Source organism: Drosophila ficusphila, unplaced genomic scaffold (genome assembly GCF_018152265.1).
Source record: "Drosophila ficusphila isolate 14025-0441.05 unplaced genomic scaffold, ASM1815226v1 contig_412, whole genome shotgun sequence".
NCBI classification, from domain to species: domain Eukaryota; kingdom Metazoa; phylum Arthropoda; class Insecta; order Diptera; family Drosophilidae; genus Drosophila; species Drosophila ficusphila.
In genome coordinates, this window is record NW_025064326.1 from 3,642,433 (window position 1) to 3,668,284 (window position 25,852).

At 42.4% G+C, this 25,852-nt stretch overlaps 1 protein-coding gene across 1 annotated transcript; it reads right to left on the minus strand.

The window, feature by feature from the left end:
• Positions 1 to 17: 17 nt before the first annotated feature.
• On the minus strand, positions 18 to 23,362 carry LOC108094156 (protein HEG). The gene is given in 13 exon segments (XM_043207978.1): positions 18 to 2,211; positions 2,824 to 3,005; positions 3,146 to 3,257; positions 4,385 to 4,507; positions 5,431 to 5,573; positions 6,336 to 6,463; positions 7,082 to 7,178; positions 7,268 to 7,540; positions 8,356 to 8,519; positions 11,561 to 11,709; positions 14,940 to 15,677; positions 15,680 to 16,879; positions 23,264 to 23,362. Coding segments are annotated over 12 exon segments (3,606 nt in total). The 5' UTR covers positions 16,766 to 16,879; positions 23,264 to 23,362; the 3' UTR covers positions 18 to 1,800.
• Positions 23,363 to 25,852: the final 2,490 nt, after the last annotated feature.

Here is a 25,852-nt window from a genome sequence, read left to right on the forward strand (position 1 = left end):
AAATTGAATTCAAGCCATTTCACGTTTCGCTGGATTTTCCACTTTATTTTGCTGATCGGCTTAAAAATTAAACTGTAATTGCCCAAAATGCCAAGTGTTCTGTCATAGGTTAAGTTGCTATTAATTTTATTTCATCTTCATTGAAATGAAAGTAATGCATTTGCTTTGCTCTCTTTGTGTCTGTGTTTTTCTCCTTAGGCTAAGGCTCCCCATTAATTTTATATTATTTGCATTTCATTTGTGGCTTTTCGATTCGGCCTGCCTCGGTTTATCGTTATTTATTACTTAATATAGCGCTTTAATTACAATCTCGTTTTTCTTTGCATATCAAATTGCACGAAAATCTATTATTGATGCAAAAAATGTATGCATCAAGTCTCAATTTATTTCACTTATTTGCCTTACGTTTTTTTTGTGATTTTTTTTTCGGTTTTTATTTTAATGGATTTGAATTGCAGTTGAGTTCAACATCAACATCGACCTCTTGCAATTCGATCAGTATTAATGTTTACATATCAACAGCAATATGCTAAATGTGGCCAGCACACACCACACATTCATTTATGGAAATGATTTCAAAATAAATATTATTTATGCACAAAAAACATATTAACTTTTGTGGCTAGAGTTTTAATTTATGCTAATTATTTTTCACTAACAACTTTCGACTGCGGTCGAACATTCGAACAATCGAGCATTTGGGGCAAGCAGCAGCAATAATCTCTGATATCTGCCCCGACCAAATTCAATTTAAATCACCCATTCCCAGTAAATTTGATTGGTAAGGCAAAATTAATTAAAACTAAACTAAACTGCATTTCCGGAAATTAGTTGATAAAATTCCAAAATTTGCGACATTCAATTGAATTTATTTCGTCGCAACACAATAGAATCCCGTGCTCTCTTCATTATTATTTAACTAATTGCAAACATTTGCAAATGAAAATGCGGTGAGAAGCATGCTTTATTAAATGCTATCAAATTCTATTTCTGTTGCTCATTAGAGTGTTATATATTTTTGGCCTGGCGAACATAATTAGTTTCGGCTCTCTTTGATGTCGGGGCAAAGTTCTGTGTATCCCAAGGATAACTTAAACTAATTAAAATTACTGAGCAACCGAGCATTTTGCTCTTGGCCAGGCAAATCATTTAATCTGCTTGAAATGTCCATATGCAAATGCGCACCTATAAACCCAACTTTCGGGCTGGGCATTTGCATAGCAAATTGATGGGGGTTTTATGGCCACAATTAGCCAAGAGCCAGCCATATCTGCGTCTTCGGGCCAAACATAAAACAATTCCACATGAGAAAACCAACATAAATTTATGTTTTCTCCAACAAATGCGCAAAATTCATATACTAAGGCAATCGGGATGAGAAAAGCGGACTTAGTTCAAGTTGCACATTAAACATTTACATAATTCTTGATGATCTCCCTTGCTGCGCTGTGTTTTATAATCAAACATTATCCTTTCCGTATCAGTGTGCTTGTGTGTGCTCAGCCAAAATAAACCCCGATAAACAAGTATGCTAAGCCTAGTTATGCCAGAGATACATGTATTAACCATACATATTTGTGTTTGCATTAGCCGGATTCATAATTGTAAAGTTAATTCACACACGTCTTTAGTTTATTATTATCGAATACTGTTCAATATTTGAAATATTCAACGAGTAGCATCAGAGATAATTACACAATCACCCGAACCCAACCCACCAGCCCACTCCACTCACTCCTCCTTGTGTGGGGTGAACTTGACTAGCCATCCGTCGCTTCCGCTGCCGCTGCCAGCCAGGTCTCACTGTATCAACGGCGAGTGCTGTGAGTTCTCGCTAAAGTCCACCGTGTAGTACATGTCGTTCTCGAGGTTCATGGCCAGGTGCCGCTGGAAGGGTCGCTCCTGCAGCTGCCCGCCCAGCGTGGTCTGCGTGGTCTGCGTCTGGGGTTGTCCTGGCAGGTGGCGAGTGCCCTGCTGCGCTCCCCCTCCCACTCCCCCTCCCGATGACCCCGCTCCGCCCCTCGGTCCACCCGCGGGCGCCACATTGTTGCCACCGCCAGCCGCGGCCGCTCCCTTGCCACTCAGCCAGTGTTTATTGAGCTTGCCCTGCATTTTCGGCCGGCGACTGAAGCCCAGGATGGGTATGAACGACGTGGAACGTGTCGAGAATTTCCGATACGTCTGATTGACCTTGCAGTGGCAAATGGTGACCTGCAATGGAGGTAAGTGTGCACGAGGGTTAGGTAAATGGTTATGGATTGGCTCGTAATACTGGAGGGAGTTAGGGATACGTGGCTATAAAACTAAATTTAAGATTCTATACATATTAACTAAACTTTAACGGGAATGCAAAAATTAAAGAAGACTGTAGTGGGCACTTATCCCTTAAGATATGGTGAAACTTTTCCCACTCAATAACCCGACTTAAACTTTCGACATTAACCTGTCCAATACAGGACTTTATAAGTTTTGCATTAATTTGGCAAGGGCTTCCAATAAATTGGCATGGACTCCGCTCTCCACTTGAAGGAGCACACATTGTGAGCGGACACCAATTGTATAAATTTGCATCCACTTTAAGCCACGGGTCGAGGCGATTGGGCTTTTGGTTAAAGCCTCTCGCTCGAACCATTTTGCCAACATCGAAATGAATATGCAATGCCATTGCGCGTACTTTGCATAACCGCAGAGTACAATTTCCCCCGTTCGGTCGGTTGGTCGGTTGGTTGGTTGGTTGGATGGTTGGTTGGTGGCAACTTGTACGGATACTCCAGGATTTTCGGTGCTTTTCGGGGTGGTTCGGGGCTGTTCGGGGCAACTTACCACAACGGCAACGATGAAAATGGCGGCTGCCAGGACTCCGGCCGCAAAATATGCATTATGCAATTCAATGGGACTCTTAAGCACAACCGATGAACCGAAAGTTTTGTCATTAAAATTTCTAGCGTTCGCATCGTCCACAATAAATTCGCTGGAACTAACGACCGTCTCCACCACGAACTCATCTGCGGAAAGGCCGGAAAAGAAGGAGCGGGCGAAAAAAAGTTAGATAGCCGCCGAGGGAAACATATTTTCCCCGGGCCGTGCTGATGGCCCTAATCAAGTAAATGACTTTCGGGGACCGGAGCGCCCCCGGGCAACTCACCTTCGCACATGGTTCCTGTGTAGCCGGGACGGCAGGCGCAGTAGAAGCTATCGCCGCTGGACCAACAAGTGCCGCCATGGGTGCACGGGTTCACGTTGCATTGCTGGAAGTACTGAAAGTTATGAACGCAATGGTGAATGAGTGGCGGCGTGCGTGGGGAATCCCCTGGCAAAAAGTGCACAACGAAAAAATAGTGCCTTTGGTTATCGCTCATTTCAATTAATGGTACTTTCAATTAATGGTACTCACTTACTCTGTTATAAAAATTTAAAAGTACTATAAGCAAAAACATTATCAAATACTCTTGCTGCAAGCTACACCCTCTTGAATGTTGGATAATAAACCATAAGCAACGATTTCCATTCTTAAATTCCCAAGCATTATTTTTGTAGCACACTTTTGTGCGCCCCAAATGGAGAGGAGCATTCTCCGTATTATATCTGTGCCCCACGGAGCTCGCTATCATCTAACCACACCCAACTAACAATTAGAATGGAGGAGCTGCCTCCATTCTTCCACTTTCTGTGTGTGTGTGCCTGGCATGTAGAATGTAATTAATTTTGCTGCCTTCCCCAACAGGAGCCACGAGCCACTGGCAGCCGCAATTTCCAGCCGCGGTCTGCTCCTGCCACGCCCCCTCAACGCCACCACCTCCCTGACCCCCTGACCCCCCACTCTTCTTATCACCCCCTGTATAATGACAGTGTTCTGCGGATCCTTGGAGGTCCTTGGAGCAGTCGCGGTTAGTCAGCGTGTCCATCATTTTCACAAAGCTTTAATTATGGCGCCTGGCCGCTTAATTTATGTACATTTTGTTAAGTTTTATTTTAGCACCACAAATTATCAAGTCCATTGAGCGTTTATTAAATTCTTTTCGAGTTAGGTCTCCCGCAAGTGGGGCTAACTCAATTTATGAACTAACTTGGCCTGAATAGGAATTGATTAGGAAGGGCAAACAAGCGGAAGGCATCTACACGGAATATCAATTTCAGTGAGAGGCAAACACGGACTTTTCATTAGAGGCCGACACGCCGAGCTCGTAAATCAGTTTAAAAATGCACAGCAGCAGCCGTGCAAACAATTGTGTATGCAATTTCGCAGCAGTTAGCCAGAAAATTTGGCTACAATTATGGCATTGCGCTGGCATTTTTGCGACTTCTGGCGAAGAAAAGAACCGAAAACCGAAACAGAAAAGCGAAAAAGCGAAACCAAAGCAGAACTGCATAAATCATGACTTACCGTTCGTGGCATTTGATTACAATCCGGTCCGTTGCGACCTCCTGGGCATTCGCAGCTGAAATCATTTCCATGATCAATACAGCGATGTCCTTCGGGGCAAGGCTTGTTGGCGCAGAAATCAACCTAGAAAACACAACACAGAGCACTGAGAACGGGCACAAATCAAAGCATATTGTGGCAGAGTAGAAAGAGTCGAATGAGGAGCAGCCGGGCTGGAACTTCATTACGTATTCAAAAATGTATTTGCCCAGCATTCGTATCCCAAGGATACTCTGCCCCACACCCACACATACACACCCAATCCCATTTCCCATGCCTGTGTGCGCGATTCTCGGTCTGAGCAAATTAAATCAATATCCATTCAAGTTCCGCAGACAACTGCCGGCTGGCTGGAGTCCTTGCACTTTCCCATCGGGGAATTGTCGCGGGATTTGTTTTCAATACAAGATATTGATTATCTCGGGGAGCCCGAATCAACTAATGGGCACTCTTGGGGCTTCTTTTTCATTGCAGATTTATAAGTCTTGTGTTCACACTTCGCGTGGGTTGTTTAGCAAGCATCTTAAGTGCTCCGCATGTTAGGGGCCAAACATGTTTTTGAAGTAAATAGAAAACTTTGAATTTAATAACCGGAACACAAACAATTGAAGGTATGTATGTGGAATCGGAAAAACTTGGAAAAATCTGACATGAACAGGGGTCAAAATATCGACCGTCTGATTACTAAGATTTAGAGGTGTGCCACTTTAAAATTGGGCTAAAATTACCAAAGTAAAGGGACGTGGACCTCTAGAAGTAGGTCTCCTATTGGCAAAACATCGGAAAACTTGGAAAAGTAAGTTAGTTATTGGCCCTGGTATTCCAGTATTATGCCAATATTCTAATTTTCGTTTAATTTTGTAACTTATTTCTCGTTCCGTAGTTTATGTATAGCATTTACACATTCCTTTTATTATTTTGTCAGCTCAATGATTTTTGTAAGGCATCCCCAAGTTCGGTGCGAGCAAAGTGAGCGTCAAGTGGGAGTTCTGGCATTTTTTACTCACCTTAATTTGGCAACGGTTGCCGCTGTAGCCCTTCGTGCAGCGACACTCGTAGCTGCCAATGTGATCGATGCACTCGCCGCCATTCTGACACGGATTCGATTCGCATTCATTATACTCGAAGTTGCACAGCTCGCCGGCGAATCCTGCGAGACAGGAATGCAGAAGGAAACAAAAATATAAAAAAAAAGAAAAGAAGGGGGGAGGTTGAAAAGGTTGTGGGTAATGTAAATGTGCAAAGTAAATGAAATGGAAATTTCAATGGGAAGTGGGAAATGCTCCTCTGGCTGGGCGACAGACTGAGACTGAGACGCTTCTGTCTCGACTTCCAGGAATTGCCCTCGTCCCTGTCTCAGTGATTTTTTCCTACATTTACTTTCATTGTGATTGGGTGCGATTTATGCAAATTGTGTTTGTGCCAATGAAATAATTTATGAGCTGCGATGTAGATTTTTGATTTGCGCAGATTTCAATTCGATTGCCAAAGCGAAATTTGATTGCCTCAAAGCACGTGGATTTTTGTCGGTGAGAAAAAGGAAATCCATCTTGCGTCACCCTCAAAATTGAATTTACCCGTTGAACATTAATAGGTACTTATAAAATAAAATAAATATATTTTGTATGAAAAGAAAATTTTTTTGTGTGAAACTAATATTTAACATTTCTATTGTAAGCTAATACCTTCAGTGGCCAACCACCTAAGCCAAAGCTATTACCAATACAAGTTACAAGCCAAAAAATGCAATATAAAATAGATCAGGCAGAAAGCCAACAATCGCTGTGTGAAATTTGCACGATGATAACTTAGAAAATATTGGCATTATGGGAGCGATTTCGCCGGCGAATCAACAAAAGAATGAAGGCAATTTGCGTTTATTTGGCTGGAACTGCTGGCCGCATTTACTCACCTGGCTGGCAGAAGCATCGGAAGCCGTCCTCCTGGTCCACGCAGATGCCGTGCACACACGGCGAGGACTCGCACTCGTTCAGGCTGTGCTGGCACAGAGGTCCTGTGAACCCGGGCGCACAGTCGCACCTGCAGAGGCGGCGAACAAAGGGAGGTTAATACGGCAGAGAGTTGCAAAAAAAAAAAAAAAGAAAAGTAGCACAAAACATCACTGAATCGGAGGGAAAATGGTAAAACGGAGCAATTTCTGAACATGCGACAAAAGTCAACATTTATGAGCAAACACAGACGGCGGCGGCTAGACAGAACCGCAGAACAATGGCCGGGATAATTGAATGAAAGCTGCCTCTGGTGCTCCTCCGACCGAATGTGTGCCCTGCACTTAGATCAAATGGGCTACAGTTTATGAAGTCACTTTATGCATAAAGTTATTATCGGTTGGAAAAAAATGTAATGGCCCCTGAATATTTTATAACTTGTTCTACAGTAGTAACCATAAAGAAGGTATGGTATGTATAAATAAAGGTTATATTTTATTAGCAGTCATAAAATTGTCTAATCTTAGGCCTGTCATTATGTAGGTATTATTATGTATTATATTTTAAGTGCAATAAATTCAAAGTAATTTTTATCTTTAAAACAACTTCTATCTACTGGTAATTTTTTGCGAGTGCATCTAAGCCTCTTCTCTTCTCTTTTTCTGCCTTTTCTGGCCATCTTTTCATCTTTTGTTTGCCTGCGACTCACCGAAAATGCGTGGAGTTGCCCACGCAGCTGCCGCCGTTCATGCACTCGGCGGGATTGCAGGGATCCGACTCGTATTGGCAGTTCTTTCCCGCATATCCTGCGAAGATAGAGTGGAGGGATAGTGGTACATAAATAGCATTATCGCAGAACGGGGGGACTAATGAGGCTGGGAGGCAGTGACCCTACCGTACGGACAGAGGCACTGGTACGAGTTGCCCTCGTGCCCCTGGGAGAGGTCCACGCAGATGCCGTTGTTGGTGCAAGGACTCGGGTTGCACGCATCGATCTCCTCGCAGTGCGGTCCTGCGAATCCGCTGCAGCACTGGCACTCGAACTCCTCCATCCCGGAATTCGAGTAGCAGACTCCCTTGCCGGAACAGTCCGCGTTATCGCCGCAATTGTCCGTTTTGGTGGTCACCTTCAGGCGCACACACTGCGCTCCCCACAACTCGGACACCACTGGAGGGCAGGACGGAAACAAAAAAGAAAAAAAGGGTTCCGTATTAATTAAGGCTACACGACGACTCTGGGGAGGGGATGCGGAAAAAATTCCTTTAATAGGCCAAAGGGGAACCACAAACAGGGGAAAATGGCTCCCGAAGGCCGTCTTCCCTGACAAGAGATGCCATTGATACCGACTAAATGAAGATGGAATACCCTCGCTGGGCAACTGAGGAGCCTATCACCAGGTGGTGATAGCTCTTCAGGGAACATTTCACCTAGGCAGTTATGAAAACAAATCTAGGAGAAGATAAGAATAAGCCTCTGAGCCTGGTAACAGATATATCTTAAGTGCTTAAGCCAAAAATAAAAAAGAATATTTATTGAAGGTTTTGAAAGAAACTTGGTTTGAAAAAGAATGCCAAAAAAAAGTTATATTGTCTTCGAATGTCATAACATTTATTTTGTTTATTTATTTACTTATTCAGATAAAAGATTTGAAATTGTTTTTTTATTTACTTTTTTAGATAAAAGATTTTAAAATTCAAACTGAGTGATACAAGCATACACTTCTATCCACTGACTAACGTTTTGGAATTAACTATGAAAACAAGGGTTTCCCTTATTGGATAACAGATTTGAAAACCAAAAAATGTTCCTTGCTTTAGTTAAAATCTTAAAAATGTACAGAAAACCAACCGGTCTAATTAGAGCTGCTCTTTATCGACGAGCTAGCCGGATGTTACGGCCACGAAAACCACGCCAACCGCAAAGTTGGCACAGCCCAAAGGAGGAAGGAGTGGGGTAGTGAGAGGGGGTGGGGGTCTACTCACCAATTAGCAAGTTAACTCCCTCGGTGAGGTCCTTATCGTACAGGGTAACCAGCTTCCTGCCGTCGACCACCAGCGGCGTGATATCCAGCAGGACGCCCTCGGTGACGTCGCAGTGTTCGTGGCCGGAACGAGTCACCTGATACACCTGTGTGGCATGTACCGCGCTGCTCGTTGACGTTTATTGGGCCAGATTCCGGCATCCAGAATACGGAATCCAGGTGAGAGTGGAGCGGAAAAAATAGACACAAACATGCAGGATGAGCGGTGGAGTTAGGTGGCAGCCACGTCAAATGTCGTCTGTTTGCCTAACTTGTTTAACTTATAAATATGACCGAAGACGGCGGCGGAGCAAATACGTTCTAAGTCCTTATTTGCGTCTATGTGCTTAATTAATTGAAATTTATTTATAAGCAGTTGCTCTCTCGCTTGTGCGCTAGCGGAAATTAAATAGCACGAAAACGGAAATGAAATTAGTCGGAGCAGGGCGGCTGCCTCGGCAAAAGGGTTTTAGTCGGAGGATTCTAGAGTCGGAGGATTTCCTTCTAATTTCCCTGTTGCCAGGCGGTTATTGCGGTTGCCTTCTGCGGGCTTTCAGTAAATAAGAAGTTATTAATGGAGTGCAGATAGGTGAGCAAAAGTTGTTTTTTAAATTTCAAGCCAGCAGCGCTTATTAATATACTTTATATGCATTACTTTCTCTCGGATTTTCTACATGATAAAAAATAATAGAAATAGAAAGTTGTGTTCCCACTTTTGTTCGTATGAAGCTTTGTTACTCAACTTTGCACTCCTCGGAAACATTTTCTATATCTCCAGTAGCAAACATAGACACAAACTGGCAAGACACCTCATAGAGTTACCAAGTTTGCAGTTTTTCAACCACACGTATACGATTTGGTGGGGAAAATACGGCAGGGAAAACTTGTTAGAAAACTGCGGCCCCGCAAAGTTTTCACTACCGCCAGCTTCGCCAATCTATTTGCTACCCACTACGTTTTCCTGGCTTCACCGTTCCATTATTATTTGTTGCTATTGCATTTGTTAACTTGGCTACACACACACACACACACACATACTACCTCATACGTACATATTAAATCGATAATAAAAACTTTTTGACATCTCATTTTCATAGTTGGCGGGAAGTTTCCTCTGCGGGCTCGGCGCTCAATTGTGCGCTATACTCCGCATCACTTTCACTCCCCAACTAACTCGATTGTTTGCGGTCTTATTTTGCCCGAGGAAAGTTGCGAAATCGGAACTTATGCCAGGCATTTCGAGTTGCCAAAGCCGCGGGCTGAATAAGAATGAAAAAAAGAAATGCGAGTATACGGAAAAGGCGGAAAATTTCCAGCGCGGTCGCGTTTGATGTCTGCCCCAAAGTTCGACAAATGAATTTTAATTTTTCTTTCGCTGCGCTCCTTCCTTTTGGGGGTGAAAAACGGGAAAAACTTTGTGATGGGTGGCGGCGGCATCTATCAAGCGATAAGATAAGAGCCAGCCGAGCAACCGGGCTAAATTAAAAAGAGCAAAAAATGTGTGCGGCAGCCGGGTAGCCGGGGCAGAAATGATAGCAAAAACCGAGGGAAACGTGATAATTGCCATGGCAAAAAGGGTCAGCCAGCTGTGGTGTGTGTACGTCCCGCCCAAATGACTAATGGTCAACAACTAGGACTACACGCAGACAAAAAAATACCAATCAAAACTGCATTATCTAACTATGTTTTACACGAACATAGGAGTTCCTTTAAGCTTTAAGAATAAATTGCATGTATAAAACAAAGAAATTGTATTCAGGTGATTAACACATTACAAAATAATCATATAAATTTCTAAGATTTTTTCGCTGTGCTCTGAAAACTGTTTGGCATCAAATTTATATGCGCAGTTTGTAGGAGAGTCGTGAAACAAACAAAACCGAAATAAAAATTTGTGAACAGAAATAAAGGAAAGGGTCAACAAGGAGACTTGGACTGCGACAGTTAAGTAAGAGAAAACAATTTAATAAACTGTAAAAAGGGCATGATAATGGCAATACGTGTCTGGGACCAACAACTATTCCCTCTAACTCCTTTAGCTCCTCGACGCAGGCAGACGTGCTGAAGAAAAATCAATAAAGGTCCTTAATGGACGTTATTATATAATAAGCCCCCGAACAAACACGTTTCACTGCGCATTAAAGCGCTTAACTGGAAATAAAAACAAAAAAACAGAAATGCTCAACCAAACGCCCACAACCTGCCAACTAGGTGTAAAAATAAAGAAGTGATTTTATTCTTTTTTTCGGGGTAAGTTCAGAGGACTCCCCCGTTTTTCTAGTAAGCTCAGGTGTTTGCTGAAAGGGTCGCAACATGATGAGCTCAATGATGAGGCAGCAGTTGCTGCTAGTAAGTGTTGCTGCTTTTGTTGCTGTTGCTGCTGTTGATGTTGCTGTTGCTGCTGTTGATGTTGCTGTCGTGACGTGGATGTTGCTGTCGTTCTATTGCCACTGCTATTGCTGCTGTGGCCATGGCTGCTGTTGATGATGTTGCTGATGGCTCATAATGACAGTTTTTCCGGGGACCCCAGTCACTTGCTTTGATCAACTACATACATCACTGCCAGCAGTCAGGTTGACTTACTGCGCTAACTTAGCAACGTTTCCAGCCAGTAATGGCGCCAAAAAAAATGGGGATTATGTAATTGGAGCCCTTATCTACGGTAAATTGATACTTCTGGTTTTTCGTACAACGTCAAGGACTTTATTGTTTAAGACAAGCTATCAGTGTTATCTTAAAAAAGTATTTTAAATCTAGAGTTAACCAAAGTACTAAAATTAGTCAGCCAAAAAAAAACTGATTATAATGAGGTAGACAATTTTTTTTTGCAATCTTTTGACGTATTAAGCGCTTATTTTTATTTTATTTTACTTTTTAGTTAAATGCATTTCACTGTGTTTCTTTTGGCTTAAGTTAAAAAAATTGATGATCAATCAAACGGAAACAGTTTTTTCAGATTTAAACACCTGACACCTGACAAAACAAAACCAAAAAGTAGACTGAGAGCAGCTGCGAAACGATTGTGTTTTAAATTATTTTCATTAGTTAACGCTGAAGCGTTTAAAACTTATTTTGGCAAGCTGTTTGCTTGTTTTCCCTGACTATTTTTCATCCTGTTCACATTTTCTCGTTCCCAACAAATACAATTTAAGGGGAAATATTCTTACCTGCTCGTGTTGTTCGGCTCGTGGGATGGATTTAACATGGCGTCATTGATTTCCACAATTAGAATGTCGCCAGACTGGATTTCCGCCTCACCCCGCCAGGTGAGTACATTAGGTATGCAGCGCTCATCCTGTTTACAGTGCTCCATGGTCTGAAGAAAAACAGATTGGGGCCCGAAATTATTTATTTAAATCATTGTAAAAGACGCCTAAAAGGTTTGCCTGTCGGCTGCGGTTTTGCAGCCGACGGAAACTGAATTATTTAGCAAGTTTTATAATTTCACTTCGGTAACATTGTCTAAAGCCTAGCGAAGCTTGTCCCTTTTAAGTCAGTTTAGTTTTGTGGCAGAAACAAATTTACATAGGCAGCAGCCCGAATCTAATAAACTTCCAGCTAAAAGGTTCATTTGGGGTGGATATTAGCAAAGTTTCTAACATATGCCCGGGGATCCACTTGATGTTGCCAAATTTTTATTAATTTGGGTTAAGCCACAGACATAAGCCTCCAGTGGGGCACGTCACAATCGGTATACGAATAAAAATAATATAAAAAAATAATCCACAGCCCGAACTGGACTCTGCGGTCATCCCTGCCCTTTTTTATATGCTTCGTTTCTATGTCCGGCAATTTTAGCATATTTTTGCGCAATTTGAAGCGGTTTAGTTTGCCTACCGCCTTTTTTATACCGCTTTTTACTCTTCGGAGGGGATTTGTCGGAGCTCAAAATTTATGGCATTTTAATGGCCTGTCTCTACGCACATAAAAATCCACATTGTATGTCGGTCAGCTCGGAAAAAGCTGCATATTTACATCTAAAAGGGGACTCTTGCCCCATTGGGAAACGTCCCTGCTTTTGGGTCACATGGCATTTCATGCGTGTTTTGTGGTCGGCTCTTTTTTATGAACACCGCAATAGGTAATGGCATAAATTTCCATTTTTATTCCTCGTATATATTTACAAGTTTCGTTTGTCGTCCTTGTTTCTTTTTGAAAACAGGCAAATTGTTGAAATTAATACCACAAATATTCGACATTCTATGTAATTGTAAGCATCAGTAGCAACTTCACGCATGGAATATTTTAAGTACTTAAATGGCCGAAACTAATGACTAACATGCTTTGAACATACAATGGCTTTTATGACATTATGTGTTTAGCAATAAACAAAAGCTCTGCAGGAAAACTAAAATAAATTTGGAGACTTAAATAAGTTTAAAAGTAGCCAAAGGAGAAAAAGAGAACGAAGAAGGAAGAATTCCATCAAAACAAGTCCCGAAATAACAAACGGAAGAATAAACAAATTCAGTCATGAAAATTCACAACCTCCGCAGCAAAAGAACATTGGAGAAATGCTTTCACCTTTTATGCAAAGATTGTTTTCTTTAATTGTTTTCTTTTTTCTGTACCTGGTCCCTGAAAGAAAAAGAGCCTTGAAGTGCCCAAAGGAAGTCTGCATTAATTTTATGCAAGGTACACATTATGCCAATGCCTAATGTATACGTATTTTCCATTCAGGTGGCCCAGAGTTTGCATAATGCTGCAGTGCTCCTTAATTAAATTCACGGCCGAGCTGCCTTTGGCCATTTGCTGACCAAAAGGTAAACAGGAAATCAATTTAGTTGCCTTCTTTGCTCGCTCTATTTTCCCTGCCGACAAAAGAAAACGAATCTGGACCGAGCTGCCGTCAAATGGCCTTCAAAATTAATGGTATTTCGGTTCGAAACACACAAAAACACATTTTGAATAGACAGGCTGGCCACCAGATGTTAATTAAACATTCGGTCCTCAGTCAGTTAGTCAAAGGTTTTCCATTTCCCCGAAAAGCACACTCGCATAACTCCAGATGCCGATGAAAAGGGTGAACGCTTTCTGCCAAATGAATTTAAATATTTGCCAAAGGGGCAGCAGCTGTGATTTGGCCAGGCAAATGGCTTGATTTACGTCAATATAAACAGGACATGAAAGGGATATGTGCACGAAGGCAAACTGACTCCGAACCGAAGTCCTGGGACCCATTCGGAATTTGCCAGATGAGCTCCGGCCGGAGTCCCTTGTCTAGTTTATTCGTGATTTAACAACAAAAGCGATTTAATACAGAAATGGATAACCCTTTTCTCAGCTGGGCAACAGTGCGTTTCAAATTTGGAAAAACATTTAAAAGGTTGTCGTTTGAAGTGTTAGAAAACTTGTTTTTACAGAAAGCTAATATGTTCTTTTAAATAATTAATATTCGTTGAGTTACTAAAAAAAAACTTTTTATAAATAAAAGTGTTTTTTTTTACTGTTTACAACTCAACCAATTTACCTTGTATTTACAACAAATCTATAAATCCGAACCGGACTGTAAACACGCCCTCAGGTTTTGTCCTTTTTTGCATAAGGACTAGGGTAAAGTTTTCTTGTTTCCGGTCAACTTGTTTGGGTCTCCAGTCGCCTCCAAACCCACGACACACACACATGCTCAGGAAATGACCAAATAAGATGACGATCAATAATTTTCCTTTGTTGGCCAACTTATCGGGGATTAAATTTGCAGGGCTCGCTTCGATTCGGAGAATCCTTTTTTCCTGTGCCAATGTCCTTTTCTTGTCAACTCAACTGTCCCGTCTATGCTAACTCCGAATGTGCTTGTTATTTATTTATTTGCCTCCTGCCGCCATTCGGATCTTTTGGCTGCCGAATTGTCTCAGCTCTAAAAGGTTTTCAATTAGCCGAGCAAACAGTTTTAACAAGTTTCTGTCCTGTTGTTCGAAGGGAAATTGGGTATCGAATGTCAGTTGTTGTGGGCAAAGTAAAAGAATCCCTGGGCTTGCCTTTCTCGGCTGCCCTGCGAACTCAATCCGCAATCAATCTTTTCGAACAACTTCAGCAGCTTCATTAGGGATTCCAGTTTCCGTTTGGCTAATCCGTGGGTTCCCAGGCCCCGAAAACTAAGCTTCCTCCATACTAATTAGCCGTCAGCAGGCGTATTATGTAAATGGAGTCCGTTAGTCAGCCGACCCCCCATTTTTCCTTTCTATTTTCCCCTTCGCCTTTCGCCTAACCACCAGCTAATTGCTTAACCCGCTTACTCGAATAACACGCATACGCCGTGTGTTCCCATTCCATTCGCCATTCGCCAGCTAAGCTTTCTTTTCTTTCGCATTCTGTGTGTCGCTTTGTCTCTCTAATGATAAGAACTTAATAAGACCTCAATTGTTTTGATAAAGCTTTGGCCCACTACAGTGAAAAAAATCCCATTTATGCTCTACTTATAATAAAACCCATTGGTCTTGCCAAAATAATAGTCTGAATTATGAACAGTCCGGCGGGGAAGGCCAACGTTTCCCTAATCTCGGTTTAACCTCTTAACCTCGTGGATAGTTATTCAAGAGGACTTACCACAATCGGGAGCAGCAGTTCGTGGGTCTCGTTGCCGCGCCACAGATGCGAGTCCTGCGGCACATTGGGGATCTCGCACTCGAGCGAATTGATTTTCTCCTGCAGGCGACTCAAAATGCGCGGCCTGGCAATTGGCTTTGAGGCGGTCTTAGTGGGATTAGCCGCTGGCATACGGCTCCTGGCGGGAGTGGCCATCGGAGTGGCCATCGTTGTGGTGCTCAAGGATGCGGCTGCCACCACCCCCACCCCCGCTGCTGCTGCCGCCTCCGTTGGCTTGTCACTTGTCGACTTGGGCGGCGGTAGCACGGCCTTGAGCAATAATTTGGCACGCTTAAGCTCCTTCTGATATTTTCCAGTGCTCGTTGTCGGTCTGCCACTGGTTGTTGTTCTAGTTGTTGTCGTTGTTGTTCCTATTGTGGTTGTTGCTGCTGCTGGTGCTGCGGTAGTAGACTCAGTAGTTGTTGTCCTCGTTGATGTGGTGGTTCCACTCGTCGTTGTTGTTGCTGTTGTTCTTGTGGTGGTGGCCGGGTTAAAAGTTTTCCCTCCTGGCGTCACGTTCAAGTTTGCCGGGTGGCGAGTTGTATCCTCCGCTGACTTTATCGGACTGCCGTCAGCTTTGGCAGCCTTCATTAACTTTCGCTTATTGTGCAGCAGCATCTCGTTGTACAGCTCCTTGCTGTTGTAGAACTTTGTGGTGGAGAACTCCGGGTGCGAGGCGGGCGGATTGGGGGCATCCCCCCGTCCGTCTGGAACTTGGTGTTGGCGAAGTCGATGTGCGGCATGGCCATCACATCGCTGGCCCTGTGCTGCATGGGAAACTCGAAGCTCTTCTTCACCCGGCGATCGATGAACGTGTTTCCCGGATGCTTTATGGTAGTAACTCTTGGCTTTAGTGTTGTGGTTTCGTGCAGCTGGAACTTGCTCTCGATTTCGGTTATGAGATCGTCCTGATCGGCCAGCAGTTTGCCAGTGAAGTCAGCCGTGGTTCCCTGCTGCGGTCGGCTGGTGGTGGGCTTCACTGTAGTCGATGTGCTTAGCTTCTCCCTGTTTATCTTGATCTTCTCCCGCACTTCGTCCACCTCCTTGTTGACCATGAACTCCACCTCGTTGGGCATTAGATTCTGCTTGTACTCCTCGGCGTTTTCGGGCTGCGTGAAGATGGTCCTCTGCTTGATCAGCTCGTCGTTGTCGCTCTGGATGATGGGCTGCAGGTCCTCGATCTTCAGCGGATACAGGTCCACGATGTTCAGCTTGCTGGCCGTGGGCTGCTGGGCCAGCATGGCGTCGTACCTGGCCCGCTCCTCGTCGTTCAGGTCGGCCAGCGTTTCGGCCACCTGGTAGGAGGCGGCCGCCTGCATTTGGATCTGCAGCGGGGAAATCGTGGGGGTCACCTCCTCCTCCTCCTGCTCCTCGTCCTGGTCCACGGCCTCTGGCTGCTCTGGCTGCTCGGTGGTGGTGGTGGTGATTTCCACTGGCTGCTCGCTCAGTTTGATGCGGTGCAGGGCATTCTTGATGCCGCCCAATTCACCCAAATCGGATGCGGGCACCTCCTTTTGGGCTGGGGACGTCATTAGCCCGATTTCGGGGGCCTCGCCATTTGGCTCGGCCACAGTTGTTGCCCGGGTGGTTGTTGTGCTCGTTGTGGCCGTCGTGGTGGGCGTGGCCGTTGAGGTTGACCCGCCCACAGCAGCAATTTCCCCCGATGCCTCCGTGGAAATTTTCAACTGCGTCTGGTTGCCCTTCGCCGTTAAGTCATTTGTTATGGTTTCACTAGTTGTTGCAGCCGCCACCGCAATTACCAATGTAAAAATGCAGATTTTCCACATTTTTCTGGCTCTGAGCTTCCCTTTTTGGGGCTTTTCCTCGCTTTAGAGTTTTGTATTTTGATTTTCGCTCGCTGTTCCTATTTTTATAAATACGCGCTCATGGCGTCTGAAAATCTGTAAATGGAAAAATACATTTTATTAGTTGAATTTATTTTCGGTTTCCCCCCTTTTGCGACCGCAGCCATCAATTTACTGAAAAATAAACATGCTGGCCATATACAGTACAATATTTTATGTAGAAATCCATAGCCGGCTGACTTGCCTTTGTTTGGCTTTCTGGCAAATATACATGCGTTTAAACGAATTACTTTTTTTCAATGGGTTTCGCTTTACAAAATTTGTTTACTTGTTTGTGAAAATCTGATGGCACAAATAGAAGTTATAATGCCCGGCTACATATTAATTAAAAATGCACATAAAGCCCTACACACACACAATTCGTTATCAGAAATTCCACACATTCGGAATTTAACAACAATAAACTGGCAAATACACTTGTTAAGCGAATTTCTGGCACTCGAAAATTATTTTTCGCTCGATGAGTGGTCGAAAGTATGCAACAAATTTGTGCACTCAACACTTGGAAATATTTGCTAAAACGCAGGGCGAGTGTTTGTGTCGGCTAATCAAATAATTTCCATTATACGGGTCGGCCCGTCCATAACTCATTGAACCAATTGAATGGACGACAAAGTAAAATAACTTTTACATGCAATTGAATTTGATGGCCAGATAAAGGAAGCCTGGAATTACTTAATTGACAAAGCATTTCGAGGGGCACTGGAGCCCGAAATCAGTTGGGACTTTCGAGGGGACCCGATTGATTTGCGGCTCGCCGCGCCAATCCCACTTTAACCCCCTCCTGGACCCTTCTTAACCACTGTCCTTGGCAGCTGACAACTCACAGTTGATTGCGCCCAGTGGACTGGACGGGACACACATTGGGCCAACTTGAGTGGAACTCGAGCTGGACATACATTCATGACTCGCTGCGTACTCGGTCGGTCCTCCCTTTCGCACGCTTATCTCTGCAGTTTGTCAACGCAACTGAAGACTGGCAGTCGCCCCATGAATTACACTTTACACTGCCAAAAAAATATGCAGCAACTTACCTAAACATATCATTTCATATTAAAATTAAACTCTGGTATCCTATGTGTTTATCTACAAAATAACGAGATTTTTCGCAGTTGAGTTTATGGAATTAATATATTTAAAAATTTATATGTTTTTCTTTCTAATCTCAATTACTGCCCAACCAATAGATTTTCTTTCAGTGCAGACTCATATGTAGTTGGGAATGAATGTTGAATCTAGTTCAACAGTCGTTCGTTGTGGTACTTTATGTGCGACAGATTTATCTGGAAAAGCCATAATCCTGGAGAAGGAAGCGAGGGAGATTTCTTGAGCTATTTATAGGCACATTTTGCCAGATTAAACCGCTTTCTGCTCGCTCTGCAAAATGGCCTCGTATGACCACTGAGATGAGCCATCTTAGATATTCCGTTTGAATTCGAATTTGGCCGTAAGGCAACTCGAGTTTAACTGCTTAAACGCTGCCAAACGCTGCTGGTTGGAGAACATAGTTGAGTGGGGAAAATCCATTTAATTTGGATAAATTCAACAGCGTAGAAAAAATATTTTGTGGACACTGACTGTCGTATTTCCGTTGCATAAAAAAAGCATTATAGCTCTTTAAAGCCTGTTTAAACGGGAAAATGTTTGGAAGGCTCTGTCAATATAAAACACAATTTTAAATGATAGAGGCAACATGAAAAATTACTAGTTTGTTTCCCCCCAAAGCGCCGAGGACTGCACACGCATGTGATCCCGTTCTCGGTTCGGTTTTGCTTATTTATGGCCTCCGATGGCTGGCGATAAATCAAACCTAGTCGCACTCGCACACAGTGCCGTCGAAAAGTTGCCTCCTGCGGTGCATGTGTAATGCCGGCTAAGTAGCTGTAAAATATATTGCAATTTGTTGCAGCTGCGCATCCCGTCCTCTAGCGCTTCCGTTCGTCCTTGAGCGCCACCCAGCTGGCATTCAATTAATTATTGTAATGACGAAATTAATTAAAACTCATCCAGTTTGATGCTGCGGCTGGGGTCATATTGAAAAGCATATTTATGTTCTGCGGTCTGTCTGTTGGTTCTGTCTCTTATCCAGCATTCGAAATGGTTGTCAATTCTGGGTTTGAAGAAGTAAACTTTTCACGGTCGGGGAAAAGTTAAGAGCATCAGGGACTTTTTCAACGCAAACAACTTAAGCACATTTCTTTATTTGGCTGTTTGGCTGGCAGCACCGAGCAAAAACAAATCAAAATCCGCTTAGTTCCGGCTGCTCTGGCCCCTCGTGCTTTTTAAAGTCTCCTTATAGCCAACTCCGTGGCAAGTCCCGATAACTGAGCCCCACTTGTCGCAGCTCCACTTCCCGCACTACCAGTTTTTCCATAATTTTCTTGCGGTTGAGCTGCACACACGCGCGCAAAGATGAAAAACTGTAAGAGGGATAACTGTGGAAATTTTCATATTTTTTTTGAGAAATGAGTTTTCGCTTTTGAGCTGCTGCTTTTTTTTGGCTTTCGTCCGTTCAAACAATATTTTTGTGCGACTTTATGGCCTTTTTTCTTAAAAGCTCTTAAGCACTGATATTTGTTTTCTAAAAAAAATCGCACAATGTGTGCAAAAAACTGTTCATTTAAATATGTATTTTCCTTTTTGCAAACACGAATATTCAAGCAGCAAACATATTTTCAAACAGGTTTTTAATAATTGACTGAGTGTTAAGCTTATATCAAGAAATAAACAAAAAACCATTTGGTACTGGGATTTTCATACCAATTTTATTAGTTTAATTAAGCAATTCAATTTGAGGCTGTCGATTTTAGGCATCAAAAATGTTGGCTAAAATGTAATATTCTCTCTGACAAAGCTTATCTAAATCCGCAAAAATTCTTTATGCGAAAATTGTATATTCAAATAAAAAAACTCATTTCTGTAATCCAGAATGAGATCAACGCTCAACCGCCCCCTTCTGCTTCCTGTCATAAATCATTCTCACAAAGCTAATTCCCAAAATGAAACAAATCTTACTCCGGCTTACCAAAAAAGTAAAAATAAAACACTTAAAAATTTCCCAATTTACTGCAGCTTACAAAAAGAGGCATACGAAAATGGCAAATAAACGGAAGGAACAGTAAAAAATAAATACGAAAATGGAGTGGAGTAAGCCTGAAAAGAGCCAAGTAGCAAAAAACGCAGGGCGAACACATAAATAAACACGTTCAATGGCAAATAAAAAATAAATCAAACATTTCACTTGGCGCAGCCGAAAATAAATAAGACCAACAACAGGGCATCAACAAAAATATTGTAGAAATGCTGGAATAATAAAAGTGAAAATGAAAAACAAATAAAAAAGTGGGCTGGGGGCGTGGTCCTCTATGTCTGGAAAAACTTTGCTGCTGCTTTCTCTTTGGCAAACAGTTGCAGCAACCGAAGAAGAGGAGCAAAAAAAACGATGTGAAGGAGCAAAATGTAAATAGAAATAAAAATGAAGCTTAATTTAAAATGCGACGAAGCGTGCCACACACACACACACACACACACAAAAAAACGGGGACACTGCCTCGAACGCAAAATACCTGGCAATCATCCGGAAAAATGCGTTGCCTACTTTTTGGGCAAATACCGAAAAGGGTCGACTTATTTTAAAATCTGTCTATATAGTTTGTTTGGGAAATATGTCTGGTATTTCCATTTGAAACACACAATATATAAGACCTTCAAAGAAAAAATGCGACCGTTGCTCCAGTTTTTCGAATACTTGATGCCTCGGAAGTCTACGAGTGCTGGGTACAAAAATACATACATATTCACTGGGGCCATAAACAAACTCTAATATCAACAGAGCTGGGAAAAGGCGATGTAGATGGGCCGCTGCAGATAAACACAGCGAAAAACATTTTCGCTCTATGCAAAGCAACATTCCTCCTTCAATTTCCCCCCTTTATATTTAGAAATGTGTGTCTGCTTTTTTGTAGCTCTCCTTTGGTCGCATTTTTGGGGTAACACACACAGAGACATAAACTCACAGAGCCCGAGAAAAAGGCTGAAAGAAGAAGAAATCCAAAACTCGCAACCGCAAAAACCACTCCACTCCCCTGTTCTCCTAGACCAACTCCATCCACAAGTTTTTGGCCTGCTGGTGACGCTTTTTTGATAGCAGCCACAGGGCCACCCAAAATAACACCCCCACTTCTCTCCCCCTTTGAACTACCTCAGCCAGGACCTTAAAACAAGGTGTGTCCTTGCACAGTGGTGGCCAGCATGTTGGGAAACCCGGTTTCCCAATTGAAGTGTTGCCTCATTTTAATTAAAAGTGTGCAGAAGCTAAATATTTAGCAATTTGTACCACGGATAGTATAAGTTTTTTAATACGTAATGATTGCTATTTATAGACATATTTGGTGTGCATAGTTTTAATACTGATTGCAAAATTATTCACTGATTCTCAGACTTTCTTCAGTTGAAATACTTGCACATATTTACCGCAATTTGAGTGAACTTATTTTCGCATTTCGCAAACTTTGGCCAACTTTTCCACGCACTGGCCACACTGCCTGGTTTCGAGTAGGGTGAAGTGGCGTAACCAAAGGGGGATTCCAGGGGGGCCCATGGCGCCCGACTCAAAGTGTGCGGCGCTGCGTTGTAAAGAACTCGCATTTATCTTTATTTTTATGCCACAAACACGCCGTCTTGCTCAAAGCGAAAGAGTGGGCGACATGGCGAGGGCTTTAGTGTTGGGTGACGGGGGTTATGGCGGAGTTAACTGTGGCCCCCTCTGCCTTGTGTCACGCCCCATCGCCACCCACTCCACCCATTCCATCCAAAGCCCCCCTGCTCGAGGGCAAAGCAAAAGCCAACATTAGCTGGGGCCACGATGAAGGCGGCGAACGCATACAAATCACAGAGCAAAGAAGGTGCGAGTGTGAAATCCACACAGAAAAAAAACGCTAAGCCATGGAAAATTACCACAAAATGTGGGAAAAATATTACCCCCTTCTCTATAATAAAAAAATGTAAGGGAAGCCATAAGTTTTGGATATTGAACAGCAATAAAGTACAAGTTATTGGGCAATAAGTAAATAATAGCACACAGTATACCATAAAATTTCTATTTTAAATGCTGCGAGCATGTTTGAATGAAGCTTTTTTTTTTAAATTTTGAAATCAGTGCTTTAATGTTTTGTTAGGTGTATAAAAACATGCTGGCCAAGATCTCGCAGGTCGTTGGGGGCAGTGGGTGGTTGGGTGCATATGGTTGGATGGTGGGCCTAATCTCTTCAATCTTCTAGTTTTTGCTATGTAAAGTGAAGCGCTTAAGGCCTCTCCTCGTGGGTGACAACATCAGCCAGCCATACACACACACATACACACTCAGGGCCATACCTTCAGTTGGAAAATCGAAGCTCTTGTGCGCCACTTGAAGCGCTGAGCTAAGCCAAAAAAAAAGAGCTAGGAAAAGCGGGGAAAAAGCCGAACGAGAGGGAAAACCACAAGATGCTAAGTAAAGTTCAAGTGCCGAAAGCCAGCAGAAGGGGATAATACTATATATAGCGGCAAGGATTTTGAACATCTGCCGGTAAATATTATACAATGTAGCTCTAAAAGCAAAATCACGTACAAACTCCGGCTAAAACTTCCTTGTCCGCCGATCCGATCCGATGGCTCTGCTCTCCGTGTTAGTTTTAATTTCAAATTATTTGTTTGGGCGCGTCGTTTGTACTTCGGCCTTGGCTCGTGGCCCTCTGTTTGCACTTTTCCGTTCTTGTGTTTATTTTTTTTGTTAATTTCACTTTGTCGCTTTTTGTTTGTTTTTCATGAATTTTACCGTGTTTGCACTGTAAAGAATTTTGTGGGTGACTTTCATTGAATGTTATCTTTCGGGGGTCAACCAGCCCACATTCATTGTATTTTTAAGCCAGAAAAAAGATTTTCCGACGAAAAAGTTTCTTCTGGAACACTACTTTTTAAAGTCCTGATAGGTTTAGCTTTGAAATTTATTTACTACAAAATAAAATGCTACACTTTTGAATAAATGTAAACAAAGGTATTTAAAAAATGTTGTTTGTTCTTATTTAAACATTAAATAATATTATAAACATGAAAGAAAAAGTAAAAAGCATTGAAATGGTAATCCTTTATTTCGAATGAATCATTGCAAATTTAAAAGCCTGCAATTTATTCTCGAATTAAGCCATTAAGCTTTTAAAAGTACTTTATGCGCTACAGAGGGTTATTATCACTACAAAAGGTTCTTATTTTGTAAGAAAAATCCCGATTGAAATATTTTATTTTAAATTATCTTTTGATTTTTTTTAAGCACTTATGTTTCATTTTCAAATTTAAACACTCTGCCAATTAAATTAGGGCTCAGGTGCGACACGAGCTGTTGAGCAGAATCATGATGATTCAGTTAGTCGGCTGTAAACTCACTTTAGTTTGCAAGCAATGTAAACACACTTCGACCGGGGGAACTATTGAGGGCCTGTACCTTAGTCCGAATCCAAATCGCGACGAACCGTAACGCTTCAAAGTTACTCCGCTACTGGTCGAAAGTCGAAAGGATGCTGGCCATGTTCAGATAAACGTCCTGGAGCTTTGCTATAAAATCTGCGAGAGCGAAAATCTCTCACTTGAAGAGCAGGAGTTCTCAACATGCGCACTCAGCATCCGGGAGAAATGTTTTGGGTTTTATTTTGAAGGGAAGTTTTGTCTGGCCACCGAAAGGTTTTATCTGAAAATTACCCAAAACATTGGAGGCCACAACAGCTGGGCAACAGCTGACGATTTGAGGATGGTTAGGAGCCAAAGCTTTCATAACTTGTGGAGCGTTTTCCGTCTGTAAATGTTTTGCTTTTTCTTTTTTTTTTTTTTTTTTTGCTCGCCGGTCTCGCTGTCTGTTTGATGTTGCGGTTGCTTTGGCTTCCCCATTATTATCATCATTATCGTGTGACGCACTCTTGGCAACGAAACGCTTTTCATTATGCGCCCTCATGTCTATGGCCTTTATGTCTAATGCGTGCATAAGGACCCCTCTTAAATCCCGACTTGGCCATGTTTGTGTTGCGCTCTGCGCTTATTTCATACGTAAATACAAACACACATATAGTAGGGCATGTCGGCGCAGCCATTATGCGGATTGAGTCGGTTTACTTGGCGCTGGATTATTTTTATCATCGCTTGTGCCAGTAATTTATTATAATGATTTACACATTAAGTACCATTAGCTTTTGTGTAAGGGCGTATAAATTGCAACTAATTGTGCACAGTGCGTCCTGTTCGTAATATATATTCGCGTGAAACTTTAATGAGAAAAGCGCAAATATTTACACGCACCCACACACGCAGAGCGCAGTTATTAATAATCGCGCTTCGTTTGGGAATTTTACGCAAATTCTCATCGGCACCTTAATGAGCAACTTTTCCGGCGAACGCAGTGGGCGGAAAATGATTTCGGAAAATTATCCCCCGCGCGCACGCAAAACTTTCCTTCTCATCAATTCGAAACTAAGATGGGAACTTCGCAGGCGTGCATGATATTTATGCCTTGGATTTAGGTTTTCCCACTTCCTTCGCTCTCTGGAAGTTCATTAATTTTTCCCCAGCTTTTCATTGGCAATTATGCAACAAAACTTTTCGCTTTTGGCAGAAACAAACAAACAAACGGATTGACAGTGGGTAAGATATTGATTTAATGCATCCCCAGAACTCAACGGTGGAGTTTTTTGATTTGTTCTTTGGCTGCCTGAGTGAGCAGTGAAATCTGCCAAAAGTTTGGCAGAAACTATCTACACCGAGAAGAATATTGGTTAGTGATTAATTAGTTAATCAGCCAAGGGTCACTGCTTGTAATTTTCGGATATAGAATTTACCTATTATAAGTTAAGATGAGAATCGAACTTATCAAAATCTACAAAACATATTATTTTTTATGAATAATAGCTCAACCTTTTTTCTTCTGTGCACACAAAACCCACAAAATGACAGTCGTTCCCCAATCAACTTTGTCTGCTAAATGCTGGCATAATCTGACATGTTCCTATGTACCAGTAACCAGACACACCGCACGAAATGCATTTCAAATATGCCAGCCATGAAAAATGTCCTCCCATTCTGCGAATTTAGCACACAAAAGTTAGGTAACTTTCGATTTTTGTGTGGGCCACAAAAATTGGCACCCCGCTCTATTGGCCCAGCTTTTCGAGCCCTTTTTATCTGTTTTTCTGGGTTATTTTTTTGCGGCTGGCGCCACCAGCACCTTGACACTTTTGCAATTGTCGCATGGAAATATTTTCCCATCCGTTGTTATTCTTGCTCAATTTGTTCGTGTGCGCCCCCATTGTTTGGCCCCCTTTTTGTTGATTTTTATTTCGGTCTTTGCTCCATTTTGCTGTACTTTTTATTTATGGTTAGTGCAGCAAAATATTTCAGCATCAGGCGCAAAACCAAAGTGCCGAGTGTGAGGGCGGCATCGGGGCCAAAAACTATGTGCTAGTTCAGATTTTTTTTGGCTTTTTCTTTGCCTCTTCAGATCAATGAATAAATCATTGGACTCGAAAGGGTTTGGTTGGGGTTTTGCAAAACGGAGTGAGTCTTTTCTGGTAATATTTGAGCATATTTTATGGGAATGTTTGTACTAGTTTTAAGTTTGCATAAATTCGACTAGAGTCGGAAAATGTTTTGTGTATCTTTTACAAAAGCTTATCAAAGTGAGCTCGAGTATTCAATAACCATTTTGAGTAGAGATATGACAGTTTCTTGATAATTTAGGAAAATGTTCATTCTAAGTTGTTCAAGAGAGAATGATCTTAATATTTAAACCCCTTTAAGGTTTTTCCCCTTTTAAAGCTCCAGCCATTAGCAGAATGCCAACCCCTTTTGAAAGCCAGCAGCAGAGTAAACTAAGCAAATCTGCTGGCAATTTAATCCTTTTGAATTTGCTTTAATTAACTCGAATAACAAGCAGCATCCGCATACTTTGTACTCCTCCGCCTTCCGCAGCCTTTTTATGCTGTTTGTGGG